Consider the following 23,231-nt stretch of genomic DNA (forward strand, 5'->3'; position numbering starts at 1 on the left):
ATCTTTCGGGTCTGTCTCTGTGAGGTATCCTTTAGGTCTGTCTCTGCTGGGCATGTTTTGGGTGTACCTCTGCAGGACAGCTCTACCCTAGCAAGAATGGTCCTTCCTGAATATTTGAAAAACTGCTAAATCTGGGATTGAAATCCATGCGTCTCTCTCACGCTCTCATGACTCCATATTCCCTCTCTGGGTTTGCCCTTTCACCCTTGAGAAGCACAACCCCTGACCTGTGGCTGAGCTCAGATGATGTTGGCTTGACCCCACCTCCCATACCTGAAGGAGAGAGAGACAGCGAGAGAGATCTCTGCTTACATCGTCTCTGTTTTCCCTGCAGTCAGGGATCAGCCTGGTTTAGTCCCAGGAGGACAGAGACTGAATCTAAATGGAGCTGCTCCGTTCAGTCGCTGTTTCTCTGAGCATGTGCATTCTGCTCTTTCCAAGTGTCTGTGGTTGGTGAAAGGGCTTTTCAAAGAGCCTTTACCAGACACATCCAATATTTGTTATGTTGAGATATTATTACACATTCATAATGGCTGGAGATGTGTTGTCAGAAAAGGGAAACCCAGGGAAACTAAAAACCAGAGAAAAGGTGTTTTAGTACGCATACCTCTGGGCCCAGTCTCAAAACCACTCTGGTTTGGGATGTTCATTCAAGAAAGAGTATTTTAAATAAGTCTTTTGTCAGTCTTTAATATGGAGTTGATACTATCTAGGTCACAGGTTCCTATAGTTATGCTTGGTAATGTTCACACACAGTATATATGCAGTTAGTCCTGAGTTATATCAGATCAGATTCGGAAGGTGCTTCACAGTCTAGCGTCAGTTTTATCACTGTAATTTTAACAACTAAACAACTAACAATATATTTACTTCCTCAAATATTTCTTCTTAAATTAAATATCTACTTCCCATGACAAGTTAAATTTGATAAGTACTGAGATTGTTCACATCAACTTATTTTAGAGATTTTTAATGTGAACATGTCACTAATAGCACATTATAATATCTAGTTTAAGTGACTAAATTATTGCAATCAATGAACTCTGTTGCTTGTTTTGATGACAGTTTTGATGACACTGAATTGTTTGTTGGTCAAAATCTGAGACACTCTGGGAGTTAAAGGAGCCAAAGAGCCATATTGTGGTGTTTATACCGTATTGTGTTGTTTTACAGTATTGTGTTATTTCATATTGTGTTGTTTATACCATATTGTGTTGTTTATTTCATATTGCATTGTTTATACTGTATTCTGTTGTTTATTTCATATTATGCTGTTTGTACTGTATTGTGTTGTTTATATACCGTATTGTGTTGTTTATTTCATATTGTGTAGTTTATACTGTATTGTGTTGTTTTTCATATTGTGTAGTTTATACTTTATTGTGTTGTTTATCCCGTATTGTGTAGTTTATACTGAATTGTGTTGTTTATACTGTATTGCATTGTTTATACTGTATTCTGTTGTTTATTTCATATTATGCTGTTTGTACTGTATTGTGTTGTTTATTTCATATTGTGTAGTTTATACTGTATTGTGTTGTTTATACCGTATTGTGTTGTTTATACTGTATTGTGTTAATTCATATTGTGTTGTTTATACCGTATTGTGTTGTTTATTGCATATTGTGTTGTTTATACCGTATTGTGTTGTTTATATCATATTATGTTGTTTATTTCATATTGGACTTTTATACATGTATGCTGTTTCTGCACTCAGTGAAGAAAGAAAATGTTCAAATGTTCCAGTAGTGTTTTGACATTTCAGCAAATGTTGTTTTACTGCAAAGCTGCCACAGCTCCACTATTTAGACCTCAACTCTTTTCTCGCCTCTCCACTCTCCTCGACATCCCTGTTGCTTTGTTGGAAAACAATTTTTTAAAAACAGGCGATCTTGATTTTCCAATAACTGGATAATTTTCCTGTTCTTGGTCATTAGAAATGTGTAATGATTAACAGTTTAAGTAATTTTGCTCTCCACTTGGACACAATGCAGCTGCTCTGCCAGAGGGAAGGTTATGAGTTTGCTCCACTGTCCTTCATTTATGTGCATTTCTGAAGTTTTTTGGAAGAAGCATGTTTGGTTTTCTGGGTGCTCCAGACACATTTTTTAAGAGCTGTTTAATGTATCATTGCACTGTCTGCCTACCATAGATTAGGAAGCGGGTCCTGAAGTGTTCAGTTTAAACTGAAGCATGGTGTGCTCTGTTACTAACCTGTCAAGCTGCTTTCAGGAGTCTGACCTGCAGTGCTGCCCTGGTTGGTTTGGCTGGGGTGTTCAGTTCTGTGTTAAATGCTTTATCTTTGGGCTCTATGATGAGTGTTTTATCTGTTGGGTTGTTGCATGTCATATCTATAGAGAGGCTCAGCAAGGCAGGCATTATGATGTACTGTGTATGAGTGTGTGTGTGTGTGTGTGTGAGTGTGTGTGTGTGTGTGAGTGTGTGTGTGTGTGTGAGTGTGTGTGTGTGTATGAGTGTGTGTGTGTGTGTGAGTGTGTGTGATTGAGAGTGTGTGTGTGTGTGTGTGAGTGTGTGATTGAGAGTGTATGTGTGTGAGTGGGTGTGTGATTGAGAGTGTATGTGTGTGAGTGGGTGTGTGTGATTGAGAGTGTGTGTGATTGAGAGTGGGTGTGTGTGAGTGTGTGATTGAGAGTGTGTGTGTGAGTGTGTGATTGTGTGTGTGTGTGAGTGTGTGATTGTGTGTGTGTGTGTGAGAGTGTGTGATTGAAACTGTGTGTGAGTGTGTGTGTGTGTGTGTGTGAGTGTGTGTGAGAGTGAGTGTGTGTGTGTGTATAAGTGTGTGATTGTGAGTGTGTGTGTGTGTGTGTATAAGTGTGTGATTGAGAGTGTGTGTGTGTGTGTGTGTGTGTGTGTGTGATTGAGAGTGTGTGTGTGTGTGTGTGTGTGTGTGTGTGTGTGTGTGTGTGTGTGTGAGTGTGTGATTGAGAGTGTGTGTGTGTGTGTGTGTGATTGAGAGTGTGTGTGAGTGTGTGTGTGTGTGTGTGTGTGAGTGTGTGATTGAGAGTGTGTGTGAGTGTGTGATTGAGAGTGTGTGTGTGTGTGTGATTGAGAGTGTGAGTGTGTGTGAGTGTGTGATTGTGTGTGTGTGTGTGTGTGTGAGTGTGTGCGAGTGGGTGTGTGTGAGTGTGTGTGTGAGTGTATGATTGAGAGTGTGAGTGTGTGTGTGTGTGTGTGTGATTGAGAGTGTGTGTGTGTGTGTGTGTGTGAGTGTGTGATTGAGTGTTTGTGTGAGTGTGTGATTGAGAGTGTGAGTGTGTGTGAGTATGTGATTGTGTGTGTGTGTGTGTATAAGTGTGTGATTGTGAGTGTGTGTGTGTGTGTATAAGTGTGATTGAGAGTGTGTGTGTGTGTGTGTGTGTGTGTGTGATTGAGAGTGTGTGTGTGTGTGTGAGTGTGTGATTGAGAGTGTGTGTGTGTGTGATTGAGAGTGTGTGTGAGTGTGTGTGTGTGTGTGTGTGTGAGTGTGTGATTGAGAGTGTGTGTGAGTGTGTGATTGAGAGTGTGTGTGTGTGTGTGTGTGTGTGATTGAGAGTGTGAGTGTGTGTGATTGAGAGTGTGAGTGTGTGTGAGTGTGTGATTGAAAGTGTGTGAGTGTGTGATTGAGAGTGTGTGTGTGTGTGTGTGTGAGTGTGTGCGAGTGTGTGTGTGTGAGTGTATGATTGAGAGTGTGTGTGTGTGTGTGTGTGTGTGTGTGTGTGTGTGTGTGTGATTGAGAGTGTGTGTGTGTATGTGAGTGTGTGATTGAGAGTGTGTGTGTGTGAGTGTGTGATTGAGAGTGTGTGAGTGTGTGTGTGTGTGTGTGTGTGTGTGTGTGTGTGTGTGTGTGTGAGTGTATTTCTCTGTATTTCTCTCATAACACACACCAGCAACTCCAGTTCTCTGATACTGTTCTCACTTATTTTATAGCTCATCTTCATTAATGCCACATTACTGAGACTGCTAGTCATTTACTCAACTAGAAAGACTAGAATGAGCTGCTCTCTCTCTCCTTCTCTCTCTCTCTGTCTCTCTCTCCCCTTCTCTCTCTCTCTCTCTCTCTCTCCTTCTCTCTCTCTCCCTCTCTCTCTTTCTCTTTGCACTGAGGCAGAATTAATGTAGCAGAAGGATGCAGCATGGTTGGAGTGCACTGATGACTCATCGCTAGGGTCTCTGCTGTGATTCACACACACACACACAGAGTGGATGAGTCTGTGCAGAGTGAGCGCTCACTGGTCTGCTCGTAGCCACACCCTCGTCACCAGTGCTATCCCAGGTGTCCTTCCTCTGCGCTCCATCTGGGAGAGACCACGACTGTCTGAAACACAATATGCTTGTTGATTGTCGTTATGTGCCGAGATTACAGTTCACAGAAACGCAATAAAACTGTTGACTGAGGCCCACACGGAGCAGCTGGGCATGAGTGCCAAGGCCAGCCAGTGAACCTCGGACTAATGGCACCAATTCTCCCACTCCAAAGACCAGAAGCGTGACCTCACTACGTATCAAGCCCTGTCCAATCACCAGCCTGAGTCCACAGTCCAGAGCTTTACATTTGTGCTTTATCCTCTTTACGCTCACTGGGCAAATGGGCAGGGTTTGAAGGCAAAGCAGTCCGCCACCTTCCTAAAGGTTGCCTACTGCACAGATGTGCGGTGGGTACACAGGAGTGTGTGGTTACATAAGCAGACACACACCCACACACACACACACAGATACAGGCACACACATGCACACAGACACTCACACAAACATAAACAAACCCACGCACACACACGCACACAAACACTCAGGCACACACTTCTTCTGCTATCTTTATGGTGGCTTTCCAAAGAACTAGTTATTGTAGTAGCAAGACAGGTCAAACAGTACCTAAATCTAACTCTGTCTTTAACCTAACCCTGTCTTTAATCTAACCCTGTCTTTAACCTAACCCTGTCTTTAATCTAACCCTGTCTTTAACCTAACCCTGTCTTTAATCTAACCCTGTCTTTAACCTAACCCTGTCTTTAACCTAACCCTGTCTTTAATCTAACCCTGTCTTTAACCTAACCCTGTCTTTAATCTAACCCTGTCTTTAACCTAACCCTGTGTTTAACCTAACCCTGTTTTTAATGTTGTAGCTCTTTCCTTGTTTCAGGTGAAATTTGTATTCTGAGTATTTTTGGCCTGTCAGAATACCCAACAACATTTTCTGCTTTTTGCCATCATGGGCAAATCTCATGGCTATAAAGGAAGTAAAACATAAAGACTGCACACACACACACACACACACACACACACACACACACACACACACACACACACACACACACACACACACACACACACACACAGTGTCTACAGTATCTGTGACCTCTGCCCAGGGAGAAGTGTGTGCCAGCCTCCTGCTAGATCCAGAGGCACGTTAGCATGTTAGCATGCAGACATTACATTTATTTACATTTACATTTATGGCTTTTATCTGGCACTTTTAACCAAAGTGACTTACAATCATAGCTGAGTACAGCTCTGGGTAATTTAGGGTTAAGGGTCTTACTCAGGGACCCAACAGTAGGGACTTTGCAGTGGTGCAGCTTGAACCGGCAACAAGTTGAATACCTTAAGCACTGAGCTACCACATTAGCGTTCAGACCTCCTTTCTGATGCCCTGCCCTCTTATCCTCGCTGCCATGCAGCCTCCTACTGCTCTTCTTCACCATGGCGCACTCACCTGGGTACAGAGTTCAGAGCTGTTACGAAAGTTCACGACCTTCACCTACTTTGTATTTTTAGATCTGTGTCCTTGGAGTGTTTTGTGGCTGCTGTGGTTTGGAGTGAGAGAGAGAAAGCGAATGGGAGAACAAGAGATGGAGAGAAAGAGAAAGGGAGACAGACTGGGAGAAAGAGAGACCGAGAGAGAGACACGCTGAGATGGTGAACGAGAGAGAGAGACAGAGAGGAAATATGCTTTTGACTTCTGGAAGAGAAGAAAAAAGATTCAGAGAACAGTAATCATGAAGGTGATAGTGTAGATAAAAGTGACAAGGTAGAATACACACACACACACACATACACACATACACACATACACACATAGTGGACATGAACACACATACACACATAGTGGACATGAACACACACACACATAGTGGACATGAACACACATACACACATACTGGACATGAACACACATACACACATAGTGGACATGAACACACATACACACAGTGGACATGAACACACATACACACATAGTGGACATGAACACACACACACATAGTGGACATGAACACACATACACACATAGTGGACATGAACACACATACACACATAGTGGACATGAACACACATACACACATAGTGGACATGAACACACATACACACATACTGGACATGAACACACATACACACATAGTGGACATGAACACACATACACACATAGTGGACATGAACACACATACACACATAGTGGACATGAACACACATACACACATACTGGACATGAACACACATACACACATACTGGACATGAACACACATACACACATAGTGGACATGAACACACATACACACATAGTGGACATGAACACACATACACACATAGTGGACATGAACACACATACACACATACTGGACATGAACACACATACACACAGTGGACATGAACACACATACACACATAGTGGACATGAACACACATACACACATAGTGGACATGAACACACATACACACATAGTGGACATGAACACATAAACATGTGTGTTCATGAACATGAACACATATACACACATACTGGGCATGTACATTTCTGTAAAAACAATCAAATTCTGGCTCTTGGAAACTGTGCACAACCATAAACACACACACAATCACGTACACACACAAACTTTCTCACTTGAAAAACAACGTTTTGGATTAGCAGCCCTTAGCCACCACACATGTTCAAACCACAAACAAGCTGTAAGTGCCAGCCTAGCCCAGCTGCTTTCAGTGATGACAACCAGCAGAAAGAATCCCATGTGGGAGCTCAGGAATTCCTGGAATGTTTACCCAGTATGAGCGGACTCATACCACAGCTCTGTGCTCACACACACACACACACACACACACACACACACACACACACACAGGGGGAGAATAGAGAGAAAAGAAGGAGGTTATTGTTTAATTAGTATCTTTCTCAGAACATCTACTTTCATTGTGTTGTCTTTCTCTCTCTCACACACACCTGCTTATTGTCCAAGGCTTTTGGAGCTGACAGCATTCAGTTTGTTGAGTCCATTTAGTCTTTAGACTTTGTATCCTTTTCACACCCACTCTGATGCCACGTCTGATTTATATGATCCTGCAAAACTAACCAAGGCCCAGAGACGTACGGCTGCACTGAGAACAGCTTTGAGAGCGAAATACAGCACGTATTCCTTTAGCTAATGTTGTCTCACTTCAAAGCTGGTTCAAAGGTTGTTTATCTGTTTGTATGCATGTTTGTTGTTTGTTTACCCAGGTGAGAAAATGGAAAATGCTCAGTCGTCATCACACAGATGGGAAAACAAAAGAGGCCGAGCCGGAGGGTCATGTGGTCTGCCCCTGGGCGATGTCGCCCCTCTTGAGGAACCCCATTCTGCTGGAATGCGGCTTGTGCAATGGGCCCTACATTACCTATAGCAGCGAAGATTCATGGCAACCACGGCAACGCACGCAGGTCTGCATACACACAAACATACACACATATACCCACACACACACACAGGGACACTTGTATAAGCAGAGAACAGAGGCACTTCCTGTGCAACAGAAATAAAAACAAAACAGTTAGTGTTCTGCACCCTCATATAGAGGCGGATGGTATCGCTCTGCTCATCGTCTCGCAGGTCTTGCTCAGCTCCTTCTGCTGGTAACTGGTCAAGCTCAGCAGCAAGGCTGTGCTTAGCTCACCTGTGTCCTGCTGGCTAGCCAGTCTGAGAACAAGAGCTATCAATCCCAACACTGTCAACACCACACTGTCAATCCCAACACTATCATCCCCACACTGTCCATGGCCATATCTCCAGAGACTTTTTTCTTTTTTCTCTGATTGCAAAGTATTGGTGATAACAAAATACAGGGCTGGATTTGGCTTCTAGATCCAGGCTTAATTACCACTGGTTCTCCCAGCTTCATCTCCAGCAGCCCTGGAGGCTATGACAGAGTCAACCATGCAATAGTTGAGTGAATTTGTTTTATGACTGGGTGAATATGGCTTGGAGAAATATAAACATCTGGTAGCATTTGGTAGAAATAAGATTCAGGACAGGAATATGCAGCCTTGCTAACTAGGTCTCATGGGTGTCTCGTGGGTGTCTCGTGTCTTTAAAGAAGACTCTTTCTCTGTCAGTCTCACCTGCTCTCTTTCTGTCTGTTTCTCTGTTTCGAGTAGAACAGATTTCAGAATGCCAGGTATGGTGATGCTTTGACACTGAAAGTGTGTGTGTGTGTGTGTGTGTGTGTGTGTATGTGTATATATATATATATATATATATATATATATATATATATATATATATATATACAGAGAGAGAGCGAGAGAGAGGATTGTACTGGGGTGACAGATGAGATTGATGCTTATCCTCATTGAACTGTCACCATGAAGTTATCATGAACACACACACACACACACACACACACACACACACACACACACACACACACACACACACACACACACACACACACACACACACACACACACACACACACACACACACTGCCTGGCCAAAACAAAAGTTCACCACCTGGATTTAACTAAGCAAACAGGGTGATTATGTTTCAACTGGCAACAAGTTACTCACTGATGCAGTGAGTAGCTTCTCATTTGTTAAACAACCATGTCGAAAGACATCCTGTGGTCGTGGAACATATTTTAATCTATTTCAGAAGGGTCAAATTATTGGCATGCATCAAGCAGAGAAAACATCTTAGGAGATTGCTGAAACTACTAAAATTGGGTTAAGAACTGCCCAACGCATTATTAAAAAGTGGAAGCACAGTGAGGAAACATCATCTTCGAGGAAGGAATGAGGTCAGAAAAAAATCTTGAATGATCGTGATCGTCGATCACTTAAACGTGTGGTAAAATCAAATCATAGAAAAACAACAGTAAAACTCAGGGATGTTTAATAGTGAAAGTAAGAGCATTTCCACACGCACAATGCAAAGGGAACTCAAGGGATTGGGACTAAACAGCTGTGTAGCCTTAAGAAAACCACTTGTCAGTGAGGCTAACCGGCAAAAACGGCTTAAATTTGCCGGGGAGCATAAAGATTGGACTCTGGAGCAATGGAAGGTCATGTGGTCTGAGTCCAGATTTACCCTGTTCCAGAGAGATGGGCGCATCAGGGTAAGAAGAGAGGCGGCTGAAGTGATGCACCCATCAGGCCTAGTGCCTACCGTACAAGCCTGTGGGGCAGTGCTATGATCTGGGGTTGCTGCAGTTGGTCAGGTCTTGGTTCAGCAATGTTATGTGCCCAAAGAATGAGGGCAGCTGACTATCTGAATATAGTGAACAACCAGGTTATTCCATCAATGGATTTTTTCTTCCCTGATTGCACAGGCATATTCCAAGATGACAAGGGAGCAAGGTAGTGTGTGTGTGTGTGTGTGTGTGTGTGTGTGTGTGTGTGTGTGTGTGTGTGTGTGTATGTATGTGTGTGTGTATGTGTGTGTGTATGTGTGTGTGTATGTGTGTGTGTATGTGTGTGTGTATGTGTGTGTGTGTGTGCGCGCGTGCGTGCGTGTAATAGAGAGAGGGAATGAGTGTATAATATATCCAGAAAGTAGGTTGGGGTCAACAGTCAAAACTCCCATTTCATTTTCCCTGCTGTATCATTGGCTTTCGTAATGTGACCTCCTTTGTAGAAACAAAGCATAATGCATAAAAAATTGTTAAACATATTAATGAATATTTCCAGAAGCAAATTCCACTGCCTACAGCAGGCTTATAAATTGTTTAAATACTGTTCAGTGGAGTTTAGAGAGTTGTCTGAGCTACCATTTCTAGCTGGCAGAGTACGCATGGTAGGAGACCTCTGACCTTTACACGCTCGGTGCCAGTAAGTTTGCAAATCCACTTTCAAAACTCTCAAGTTGCTTTGCTATTAACAGTGACACTTTTCCACTTTAGTCAACATTGTACTTTGCAATCTATAATGTTGTGGCACAGTGCACAACAGGTGAGGTGGCAAAACAGCAGATAGTAGAAGTATGTTCTGAGCATTGAGATGACCACTCCAATGCGATGCTTCCTTCGCAAGAATTTTAGGTGTTGTTCTGGTGACATTTGCATGAAAAACACTGTACAGTGGTCCAGTATAACCAGTCTGGATGTGCAGTGGTCCGGTATAACCAAGCTTGGTGTACAGTGGTCCAGTATAACCAGTCTGGATGTGCAGTGGTCCAGCACAGCAAGACTTTGCCTAGTATTTCTAACATTTATGAACAGCTGAATGGTTCCACTGTTGTAGAAGATGCACGTCTTTGTCAATTAGAAGCCAGGCAGTAATACTTTTGGGGGGGTAGAGGGGTATTATAGCCCAGACTTAAAACAAGCTGACCCACTTCATTGCTTTTTTTCCAGGCTATGGACCTGTATCACCATGGCGACACGGAGCCAGACTACAGCTCTTCTCCAGATAACAGTAAGAGCTGCTCTTTCACATGCTTGGTTTCACTTTTCTATGCAGTGATCACATATCTTCTTTCTAGTATCAATGTCTAAACGCTCACTGACTGCTTCTTCACTGACCCACTCTCAGAGTCTACAAAAAGACTCTTTCTCCATTTGACTAGTGACTGACTAGGCTCTGAGGACATATAAGACTGTCCCGGGTTCAATAATGCTAAAAGGCCCAAGCCTATGACATGGTTGACATGGTTTTCTTGTTTGGTAGCAACAACAGGAAGTTGTTTGTAAAAACAAACTCTCAGACCTAAACTGCACGAATCACAATGCGCTTGTGAGCTTCATGAGGCAAAAGGACCTTTAACTCTCACACACACACACACACACACACACACACTCTGTCTGTCTGTCTGTCTGTCTGTGTCTCTCCCTGTCTGTCTCTGTCTGTTTCTCTGTCTCTTAGCATAAGTAATCATGCCATAGTAATCACTGTAAACAATGCTGAAATATTGTAGGAACTTTAATAATTGTTTGTTGTCAGAGGGTTTGCACACAACCAGTATTTATGAACAGACAGCAACACACAACATACATAAGTCCCACATGGCTAATCCATTACCTATAGTCCAGTTTCTCTCATCTCCCTGTTATTCCTGGGAATAAAGTTTAATTCCAGTACATTGAATTTTTCCTCTGATCCATCATTTAAAGACTTCTAAGAATCCTTATGATATCTGGGATTCAGATTTAAAGGTAATTTCCTTAAGTTGTACATTTACCAACTACTGCAGCATGATGCCAACACTGCATGACGGTGGAGAGTACAAGACAGGCAGCTTTGCGCTTCCTTCCAGATTTTTGTATTTGTTTCCTTGTAGATGAGCTTCACATGACCCACCAAGTCAAATATGTTTTGACTGAAAAACATGACTTTCCATATCTGGAGCGCAATAGCGTGATTAAGACGAAATCTGGAAATGTGGTCGGAGCCATTTAGCAAGCCAGCTGGGTTCCCAGAGTTCCCTGCGGTGTGCCTGCACAGTTTCCACTGGGGCTTATCTCTAATTACAGAATTTTTCCATTGCTTATCGGATTTTACAGCACTAGACTGGACTGTGTCGAACCCTAGTTCTACATGATTGATGTGCTGCTAGTTCCTCCAGAGAGCTCAGGAGAGCTGTAAGACACTGGTGATACACTTGGAGGGTTTGCAGATTGTGGCACTCATAAAGTGCACTGTTGCCTTTTATTCTGTTCTGGAAAAAAAAATTTGTAAATATATTGTTGCTGTGGGACATAGTCACACAGAAACATGAACAGACACACAGAAACATGTCGTGCCAGCTTTTGTTTATGTTGTTTATGTATGGTCAGGCCAGTGAAATGTGTGTGTGTGTGTGTGTGTGTGTGTGTGTGTGTGTGTGTGTGTGTGTGAGACTGTGTGTGTGTGTGTGTGTGCGCATGCATGTATGTCTGTTCATATTACTCATACACTCAGTCAGCTAAATGCATTCAAATTCGACAACCTCACAGAATATATAGTGTTTGTAATAGATTCCTGGCAAAATGCATCTACAGTTCACGCTCTGTGAATCATCTTTAGGGACTGTGTCCGTGTTTGCATATTTGTGTGTAAGTATGTTAGTGTGTGTCGGGTGGGGGGAGGGGGTGTTGTGTGTGTGTGTGTATAAATACATAATGTCACTGAACCCCCAAATGTTGTACGATCCAAAGCTACATTAGTGTCATTAGTATTCATAATGACTGTATTCAAGGAATTTGGTAGCTTTGAGCTGTAGGATTTGAGCATTTCATGTAATCTTCCAGTGCAAATAAAGAGAGTGTGGGGACATTAGAGCTCAAGCTGTTTCCTCTTACTCTCTCATCCCATTCCTCACCTTAGTCCCCCAGAGATCTACTCACACACACACACACACACACGCACTCACACATGCACATACACACACACACACACACACACGCACTCACACATGCACATACACACACACACACATACACACACACACACACATACACACACACACACACACACACGCACACACACACGCACACACTCACACACGCACATACACACACGCACATACACACACACGCACATACACACTCACACACGCACATACACACACACACATACACACACACACATACACACACACACACACACACACACACACACACACATACATACGCACGCACGCGCGCACACACACACACACACACACACACACACGCACTCACACATGCACATACACACACGCACACATGCACTCACGTACTCACACACGCACACACATACACACACACATACACACACAAACACACTCACACATGCACATACACACACACACACACACTTACACTCACACATGCACATACACACACACACACACACACTCACACATGCACATACACACACACACACTCACACACGCACTCACACACGCACACACATACTCACACATGCACACACACACACACACACACACACATGCACATACACACACACACACACATACACACACACACATACACACACACACACACACACACACACATACATACGCACGCACGCACACACACACACACATACACATACATACACGCACACACACACACGCACACACATACACACACACACACTCACACACATACGCACGCACGCGCACACACACACACACACACGCACACTCGCACACTCACACATGCACATACACACACACACACACACACACTCACACATGCACATACACACACACACACACATGCACATACGCACACACACATATGCACACACACAAACACACTCATACACACACACATACATACACACACACACTCGCGCACACATACATACACACACTCACACACACACACACACTCACGCACACACACACATGCATACACACACACATACGCACACACACACACATGCATGCACACACACATACGCACACACACGTACGCATACACATGTACGCATACATACAAACGCTCACACATACACATACACACACACACACACACACACACACACATACACATGCACTCACACACGCACACACATACACATACATACACACACACATGCACACACACACATGCATTCACACATACACACACACATGCATACACTCACACACACACACACACACAGACACACACACATACACACACACATACACAGAGATGAGAACTGGGAGTTAAGTCTTACAGAATGAGCATGTGAGTAAGAACACAGAACAGCCTACTTCAGCAGAGTAGCCAGAGTGACTCAGCACTGAGCAGGAATTTCGTCATCAGCTCTTATCAGCTGACGTCAGCAGATGACAGGTGACCTTAGACCAGTACAAGGGGTACAGCAGGTTACTTAAGTGGACAGATGGCACACTCACAGGCCAAATGTAACACTTGAGCCTGAAATTATCACTCAAAGCATTTTAGAATGTGTATTTAGTATGTGTGTGTATGTGTGTGTGCGTGCACAGAGTGCTGACTTTGTTGGAAGTGTGTGTGTGTGTGTGTGTGTGTGTGTGTGTGTGTGTGTGTGTGTGTGTGTAATGTATTCATTATTTTAGTAAAAGCATGTGATGGTTATTGTGATATTCTAAAAAACAAACGGACTCATTGAAATATTACTGCCATGTACCTTTGAAATCCCAAGATTATCAGATCTCTTCAGATTTACCTTTCTTAACACTTAGAAACTTTACAGCATTGTGGACAGGGTGTGCCATCATATACCTGGTATGAAACAGAAAGTACTAAGTATGCTTATGACATCAAGTGAATTACTTGTATTGGCTGTGACATGTCAACTTGCAGCATAATCCATGTCTTCAGGTATCTTTGGCAACCATATGAATGCTTATGCAGCTCACTGAAATAGCCTATGGGATAAAAAAAAAATACTCGGATGGCTTAGACTGCATATATTTCATTTTGTATTCAGTAACATGCTAAAAACCAAACATTTCTCAAATTCGTAACTGGCGTTCATAAGGGTTGGGCAGTTAAGTGTCAGAATATTTAAATATGAAAAAGCCTAAATCTCTTTAGACTACACTTAGCTGGTGAATAAGAACCCATTTCTGGGTATCATGCTGTCCCATGTAAGTCCAGCCCGTCCTGCGGTAGCTTTCCGTGAAACAGACCAAAATCACGGAAGGACACGAGCCCCGCCCCGCGCGTTTCTGCTGGATGGAATGCGGCGTCTGGTTTCTGCTCCTCCGAGGTTCCTGTTGTACTGTGGATCAAGGGTCCGCTTCCTCCCCTGTCTCTATGAAAGAAACGTCTCCGTAAGTCAACCAACGATCCTAAAGCGATACTTACATATTTCTGGTCGCGTTATTCAATTGAGAGGCCCCTCTTGGATGGCCCCCAGAAGGGCACTGTAGTGTGGGTGAGGTGAGGGTTGCTCTGTGCTCACTGCTTCTGGGACAGGTCTGAGCAGGGCTTGAACAGGGCTACACGTATGGCACTCTGATCCAAACGGATAGGAACACTTGTGTATGTAGCCAAGTAACGCGACTGCCGGTAATGTACATTAGGAAATGAGGATGTCAGAACTAAAAGGTTTGTGGATTTTTCCCCCAAATATCGTTTCCCCCTATAGTTTTAACAGGACGTGGTTCTGCTACTTTACTGCTATTCGAGGCTGTGTTTGTAGTTCTTTCTGGATCGGGTATTTCACTGAACATCTGGGAGATGTTAAACTTAGTTTCCGATCCGTCTTCAACATTCCGGTAGATAAAAACTGTCGTGTGTGTAAACTGTTTTCTGCGTGTAAACTGTTTCTCTGGCGATATTATTAAAATATTATAATTAATTCGTGTTGGAATCTTACAGCGTGTGCCACGGTTTGATTAAAGCTGATCAAGCCACTTTGTTTATGGGCTGTACACGAGCTAAGACCTTTTCATCATTAACAGTAATGAGTTGGGAATCATGATTCACAGAATCACCGAGTTAATGCTGAACTGTGTTACAGCATTGCGCAACTCTGCCAACCTGGGCATCAGGTTTTTCACAGTAGAGCTCATGCGGCAGAGCATTGCCTCGCGTGGGCCGTGGGTCTGCATGCCACTGGATTTTAAAGGGAAATCAAAGTTTACGGGTCCAGAATGGGCTCCTGCGCAAAAGACGCGCGAGGCCTACTACATCCCGCGGGTATGTGAATGAAGCGGTTCAGGCCGCGCGGCTCTGTACTTTTCCACAGCTTTGCGCGAGTTGGCTCGGGTTCCGTCGCTTTTGTCTCACGGTGCATGGGTGATCCGGGACAGCGGCGCCAGGCAGAGAGCGCGAGCGGTAGACTATAAGCCTGTACGCCTTCACCGAGTCAGTGCATCCGCGTGCTGGGACACTGTAAGGCTCGCTCATCAGGTAGGCTGCTGCTTACTGAACATGGCTTTACACTCATTGGCACCAAAGCTCGGAGGTTCTTTGCAAAATAAATAAATAAACAAACAAACATATTAATAATTATTATATATATATATATATATATATATATATATATATATATATATATATATATATATATATATATATATAAAATGTGTGTGTGTGTGTGTTTACTCTTGTGATAGAAATGCTTGAGATTACAACTTGGATGTGTAAATGTCATTTGTAGTTTGATTAGGCAAAGCCGATGCCTGTTACATATCGAAGTGAAGTGTCGGCTGCGGAATCATACTTCTTTTTACTTGGAGCTGCGTTTCAGTGCGTTCTAGGGCTCTACACACTTATCTGTCATTTTCCGGGAGTGAGCTGGTACTTAATTTTCTTTGATCAATAGTTTAGCGTGTCACGAGCAGGGTCACTCACATGTCAAAGCGAGTACCATGTATTTGATTGGTTTATACGGATCGCCTCGTATCTCACTTTAACCGTCAACAGCAGTAGGTCCGCGAACTAATCCTCAATGGGATTATTTTTGAATAGAACAGATTAATTTCATGCCTTCTGTACACTATTCCAGACGTAAATACTGAAAATAGGTGCCAGGTTTGGTGAGTAAAGCATTCATTTAGATCTCCAGCTCAGACTGGTCAGCCCTGTTGGTTGGGTAGATCGGTTGTAGTTTTGATTTTGTGTGCTGTGGTGTCATGTCCCCCGGCCCTGCATGCGCCTCGGTTTGGAGCGTGGTGTCTTTAATGTTCATTAAAGTGGTGCATGGTGCATTCACGTCCCGGTGCATGGAGCACAGAGCTCCGCTCGGATTGCGCGAGGAAACAAGTTTCGTCTCGTGCGGTCTAATGGCCTCTAGGAGTGGTTGAATAGGTTATTGTTCACGAGCCGGAAAGCGCTGCCGCCTCTGATTGGCGCAGGGCAGTGCGTCGATTCGCACGTCACAACCCGGCACGCCCCCGGGATATTCTCACGCGGACCGCCCTCTGCTGTGTCTTATAAAGTTGGAACAGACGCGTAGGAGTTCACTTAAGAGTTGAGTCGTTTTGGGTTCGTGCCCACGGCGGAAAAATACCGCAATGACAATCCAGACGAAGACCAGCGTTCCGCCTCCCGCTCTGACCTACTCTAAAACCAGAGGACTAGTGGCTAATCTCAGTGGTAGGCTTTCTTTATCTGGAATGAATGGAGCTACTTCAGCCCGCCTACCCCAGTGAAGTGATGGAAGAATATCAAGTGATTCGTTTTTCCCTCTTTTTCTCTCTCTCTCTCTCTCTCTCTCTCTCTCTCTCTCTCTCATCCCGCAGCCTTTATGAAACAGAGGAGAATGGGACTGAATGATTTTATTCAGAAGCTTGCAACCAGCTCCTATGCATGTAAACAGTAAGTATCAAACACAGAAAAAAAAGACACTATTCAGAATGAGCTTGTGGAAAAAACCAAGTCTGTGTTTGTTTCTAAACTGTGTTGATCCTGACAGTACCAGACTGTGCTTTCGACTGGTAATGATCGATTTTAGAACATTTTCATCTGTGACTGTCATGGTTTTGTGTATAACAGCAGGCTTGTCATGTTTGGTGATAAAATGTCTGTCATTGTTAACGTGTATATTAACTATGAGTGTTCTGTCATCCCACAGCCCAGAGGTCCAGTCAATCCTGAACTTGACACCACCACAGGATCCTGAACTGATGAACACTAACCCCTCTCCTCCAGTAAGTGTGTGTGCATGAGTGCATGTGTGTGTGTGTGTGTGTGTATGCGCATGCAGTTTGAAGTCGACTGTCTAACTGTCTGTGTCCTCCCCTAGCTTAGTCCGTCACAGCAGATAAACCTGGGTCCCTCCTCCAACCCCACCGCCAAACCCTCCGACTTTAACTTCCTGAAGGTGATTGGAAAAGGCAGCTTTGGCAAGGTTCTGCTGGCCCGTCACCATGGCGATGACAAGTTTTACGCTGTCAAAGTGCTACAGAAGAAAGCCATTCTAAAGAAGAAAGAGGTAGGAAACTCATCCTGTTGAAATGGGCTGAGCAGCGGCAATCTGTCCGCTGAAGGCCAGCTGGGATGTCTTCTTCTCATCATTGTGTTACGATTACAGCGGCTGCAGTTTTTAGCCATGACACTTAAATGTAGATGGCGATGTCAGAATGTTGATGTCCTCTGTGGCGTTTGACCTCTGACCCTATGTTTGTGCATGCGATGCAGGAGAAACACATCATGTCTGAGCGTAATGTGCTGCTGAAGAACGTGAAGCACCCGTTCCTGGTGGGTCTGCACTACTCCTTCCAGACGGCTGACAAACTCTACTTTGTGCTGGATTACATCAACGGAGGAGAGGTAAGATGGCCGCCTCGACTGTGTTTTTGGAACAAAAACCACGTGAGAATCACACTAGGCTCAGAGAGCAGGATAGTGTTGGCAAAAGAAAACAGGAGAGAAGATGAAAATAATGAAAAGAAATCATGAGATATTAGAGATATTTTAAAGATACCTGAGCTGGAAGGGGGAATGAATAGACAAGGCAGACAGAGAAGCCAGAGAGAGGCACACATGCAGTGAGAGGGAGACTGATGGGGGGGAGAGAGAGTGACCCAGTGAGAGAGATACAGGGAGTGCAGACGGATATCCTGTCATGAGGAGAGAGGCTGTACTGTTTAAAGGAAACTAGCTGGGAAATGGCAGGGAGGGGACTGTGTGTGTGTGTGTGTGTGTGTGTGTGTGTGTGTTGGGGGGGCAGTCGGGGGCAGGGGGTCGGCCCGATTTAGCATTGTGGGGCTTTGATCCAGCCTGAGGAATAGGGGTGTGTGTTGAAAGGGGAGGATTTTTCAGTACAGTGCACTCTAATCTCCTGTCATTGTTGCAGGAGTGTAGAGTGACCTGAATAAATATGGCTCTCAGGATGTAGAATCAAAGACCTTCTCTCTCTCTCTCTCGTCCAGCTGTTCTATCACCTGCAACGGGAGCGCTGTTTCCTGGAGCCCCGGGCCCGGTTCTATGCAGCGGAGATCGCCAGCGCTTTGGGCTATCTGCACTCGCTCAACATCGTGTACCGAGACCTGAAGCCTGAGAACATTCTCCTGGACTCCCAGGGCCACATCATCCTCACAGACTTTGGCCTTTGCAAGGAGAACATAGAACCCAACGGTACCACGTCCACCTTCTGTGGGACTCCGGAGGTAAGTTCCATGTTTGGCTCATAGCGTAGAGATGGGTAGAATTAAAACGGATCCGCTTGGTTCTTTGACGTTCCTAGCTTCTCACATATTGGGACCAAAAACCTCAAAGAATTCACAGCTTTAGAGGAATAATCCTCCACTGTAGACTTCAGTGGTAGGCACTCAGATAAACTAGACAACGTTAGTCTACACCAGTGAAGTGAATGTGTAATTTAAGTTCTCTCTCTCTCTCTCTCTCTCAGTATTTGGCTCCAGAGGTACTGCATAAGCAGCCGTATGACAGAACCGTGGACTGGTGGTGTTTGGGTGCTGTGCTCTATGAGATGCTGTATGGCCTGGTGAGTATTGTAGCACGGTACAGCATCATTTCTGAACTCATCATTTCCTTCCTTTTACATAATTAGTTTCATTATTTACCCCATTCATTTTCAGTAGGAAGTGTAGGTCAGTAGTGTTAATGTTTTTATGATGGTCCCACAGCCTCCGTTCTACAGCCGGAACACTGCGGAGATGTATGACAACATCCTGAACAAACCGCTGCAGCTTAAACCCAACATCTCTAACGCCGCCCGCCACCTGCTGGAGGGCCTTCTCCAGAAGGACCGGACCAAGAGGCTGGGTTGCACCGATGACTTTGTAAGTGTGTGTTGGTGTGTGTGTGTGTGTGTGTTTATGTCCTAAGTTCAGTGTTGGCCTTAAATGTGGTAAAATTAGGCTTTTCAAAGTCCAATTTTCACTCAAGTTCATCTTCCACGTCTCTTCACAGACTGAGATCAAGAATCACATGTTCTTCTCGCCCATTAACTGGGATGATCTTAATGCGAAGAAGCTCACCCCTCCTTTCAATCCCAATGTGGTACGTTCCACTCTCATGCTACAACCAAAGTGCTGCAATTCATGGTAATGCATAGAACATAAAAAGCTGAACACCTGTATTATTTTTAGTGAATAGTTTGTGTGTGTGTGTTTTAGACTGGCCCGAACGACCTTCGGCACTTTGACCCAGAGTTCACAGATGAGCCAGTCCCGAGCTCTATTGGCTGCTCACCTGACAGCGCGCTGGTCACTGCCAGCATCAGCGATGCAGCTGAGGCCTTCCTGGGTTTCTCTTATGCCCCTACCATGGACTCCTACCTGTAGCCCGTCGCCGCGGAGACGGCATCTCATAGACTTGTACCTGTAGTTTGTTGCCATGGAAACGTCGTCCCATGGAAGCCCGCCTGTAGTGCATCACTATGAGAACGGAGCCGGCTCCCTGTCTCCCGCTGCCCATGGTGTGGGGCTGTTTGCACATGGCCTTTGGCAGCTCCACGGGCCTTAGTTCCAAGGCCTGGCTCTCTCACGAGAGAACTTTCACCTCCTGTTTGTCATGGTTGTTGTCATTGTCATCGTCGGGGGCACTGAGCACACTCACTTCTCTGCTTGCACTCAGGTCCTTTTGAATGGACTCAGATGGGTAGAGAGCAGGCACAGAGATGAGAGAGCCCCGCGGTTGGCTATTCCCCCTCCCCCATACTTAACTCACTGGTTTATTTGAGGGCATTGCTGTTGACTAGAAATGCAGAAATTTGAATGTTTTGGGTTAGTTGTTTATTTTGGAGGAAGGTATTTGTGTCTTCATTTTATTTCCTTCTTGTCACACATGTATTTGTCCTGGTCATGTGACCAGGTGCTCACCATCACACAACCCTGGTTTTGTGACACGTTCCTTTGGTTGCCATGATACAGCATACAGAAAGAAGCCCGTTGCACATTTAAAGATCGCCACTATGATTCCGTCCTCCGGTTCTGTTCCTCATTTTTCCATTGTTGTTTTAGCTTGAATGTGTGGGCCAATGCTGGAGGGATCTGCTGCTATGATAGTGTAGATAGACACGTGGACCAACCAATCACATAACGTTTCTCACCTTGGTCTTCCAGCCTCTGCTGTGATGTAACGAAGCCACTCAGAAAAGCATTCCGATGCTGTCTGTACACCACATTCCATTCAGTATGACTGTATACTGCTATTTAAGTTTGTTTGTATATTTTGAGTCTGTGTATTAGTTTTAATGTATATGGAACAAAGCAACTAAAGATATGCTTCTATGTAACAATAACTGTTAAAAACTGTTGAAATATGTACTGTATATTGTAAGATGTTTTGATTTGTGACCTCGTTTGGTTTGCAATAAAACTTTATTGTTATTTTCCCCAAACTGTTTCTTTTTGTTTATTTAATTTGCTTATTTAAAAGTGCTGCATGCAGAATATGGCAGAATTCAGAAGAAAAGACTAAACGCGCGCGCGCGCACACACACACACACTCAAAGATACTCATAGATGCTGTGTGTTGTGCCTTACACTTACAGGAACCACACACACTTGCCAGTGTGCCCTTGTTTCTGGAGTGACATGACTGTACTGACCTGAGTCAATGACTCATCTGGAGGGAATTGGACTTTTCCCTCGCTGCTCTTCAATCCCATTACAGACTCGTGTGACTCAAGACTCTTACTCAACTTGGCCCACTGACGCACAAGGCTGTGCATGTTCATGACCCAGGTTTGACCTCTCCTAGAGCTCTGAAGCTACCACTGCCTGCTTAACCGAGATGTGAAGTCAGATATACACTGAATGAGGAACTGAGTCTACACAAACCCCTTTCCTTACGGCACAGAATTGGTGAACATCTGAGTAACCTGGTAAAGCATTAAGGTAGATGTAACACCTCGGCGTGGGCACTGATAATTCGCTTGTTTACAGGCATTTCTTTCTGTGCAGCTGTAGCTGTGGGTCTGAACTGGTAATACTAAAGTAGAGAAAACACTGAGCTTAGAAGTCCAGGAATACGTGCAGGTGCAATACAGTTTCACCCAACAGAGACACATGAGGGGATGAATTTATTAAGAACGAAATGAAAGAGCAAAGGACTTCCCAGTAGGACGCCACTGGACCAACGTGTTGAGCTTGAACGGATGTGACAGTATAACAGGTAGCTATCTAATGAAAGTTGCTTTCCAAAGGGACACACAATCTTTGGCAGAGTGAGTTGGGTAGTTATTGCACTGTACTCTATCGCCACCTGCAGTTCTACTGATGTATGCCAATTCACTTATTAAACATATGTGGAAAAAGTCCAGCTATTTCAAAAAGCCGCTGCTGTTCAGTGACCACAAATGCCCCATTTGGCATCAGCGCTGCTAGACTACCCTTTGGTGCAAGAACAGCGGCGCTCACACAGCAATGTTAAAACGCTAACAAGCACGCCCTCCTGTGGATTGGCATGGGAGGAGGGACAGCGAGCCGTGGTCGAGGACGATACTTCTGAAATGCCCTCCTCAGAGTTTAGCCCTCACCTCAGTGTGTTTTAAAGTCTATCTTTAAGCCTCATGAAATAACCCTCATTACCCTAACTTGAACTGCAATGAGAAGATAATATGCAGTAAGAGGTTTTGTGTGTTTTGACAATGTTCTGCCCCCCCACACTGACGTACTGTGCTTATCTTTAGAAAACCTCATAATGAGCGTCCTCTTACGCCCCCTAGAGTTAGAAAGTAGAGGTTGCGTCTATCTAAATCTTATTAGAGCTTATTAGAGTTTATTAGAATTTATTAGAGATTATTAGAGATTATTAGAGCTGTGACTTGCACAGTTTATGATTCGTCTGACCCATCATGGCTGATGAACTTCTAGGAAAAGTCAAATCAAATCAAATCAAATCAAATCAAATGTATTTCTAAAAACAAATGTTGTCACAAAGCAGCTTTACAAATGTCCAAGTCCAAACTCCCAGTGAGCAAGCCAAGAGCAACAGTGGTGAGCAAAACTCCCTAGAACATGGGGAAGAAACCTTGAGAGGAACCAAGACTCAGAAGTCAACTGGTGTGTAGGAAAAGTCAAATCTGTGCAGGGCACTAGGTCACCAACACTGGAGGGACTGGGTGCACTGGATCTCCAGCACCAGATGAACTATCTACAGTGTGTGTGTGTGTGTGTGTGTGGGGGGGGG

General features: G+C 44.2%; 1 protein-coding gene across 5 annotated transcripts in view; it reads left to right on the plus strand.

Annotated features, from left to right (window-relative positions):
• sgk1 (serum/glucocorticoid regulated kinase 1) overlaps positions 1-21,438 on the plus strand; it is a 26,666-nt gene extending 5,228 nt beyond the window's left edge. Inside the window, exons 4-14 of one of the 5 annotated variants that reach the window (XM_027032057.2) lie at positions 7,485-7,682; positions 10,593-10,653; positions 17,372-17,447; positions 17,704-17,779; positions 17,875-18,063; positions 18,270-18,401; positions 19,004-19,240; positions 19,483-19,578; positions 19,721-19,876; positions 20,007-20,096; positions 20,213-21,438. In XM_027032057.2, the coding sequence (XP_026887858.1) occupies positions 7,485-7,682; positions 10,593-10,653; positions 17,372-17,447; positions 17,704-17,779; positions 17,875-18,063; positions 18,270-18,401; positions 19,004-19,240; positions 19,483-19,578; positions 19,721-19,876; positions 20,007-20,096; positions 20,213-20,380 (1,479 nt within the window). In that variant the 3' untranslated portion in view covers positions 20,381-21,438. Of the gene's footprint in view, positions 1-7,484; positions 7,683-10,592; positions 10,654-14,842; positions 14,954-14,985; positions 15,231-15,253; positions 16,038-16,247; positions 17,226-17,371; positions 17,448-17,703; positions 17,780-17,874; positions 18,064-18,269; positions 18,402-19,003; positions 19,241-19,482; positions 19,579-19,720; positions 19,877-20,006; positions 20,097-20,212 lie in introns of those variants that run through there. The other 4 variants (XM_027032060.2, XM_027032059.2, XM_027032061.2 and 1 more) reach the window with 4 other exon arrangements.
• Positions 21,439-23,231: the final 1,793 nt, after the last annotated feature.

The sequence above is a fragment of the Electrophorus electricus genome, chromosome 24 (genome assembly GCF_013358815.1).
Source record: "Electrophorus electricus isolate fEleEle1 chromosome 24, fEleEle1.pri, whole genome shotgun sequence".
NCBI lineage: Eukaryota > Metazoa > Chordata > Actinopteri > Gymnotiformes > Gymnotidae > Electrophorus > Electrophorus electricus.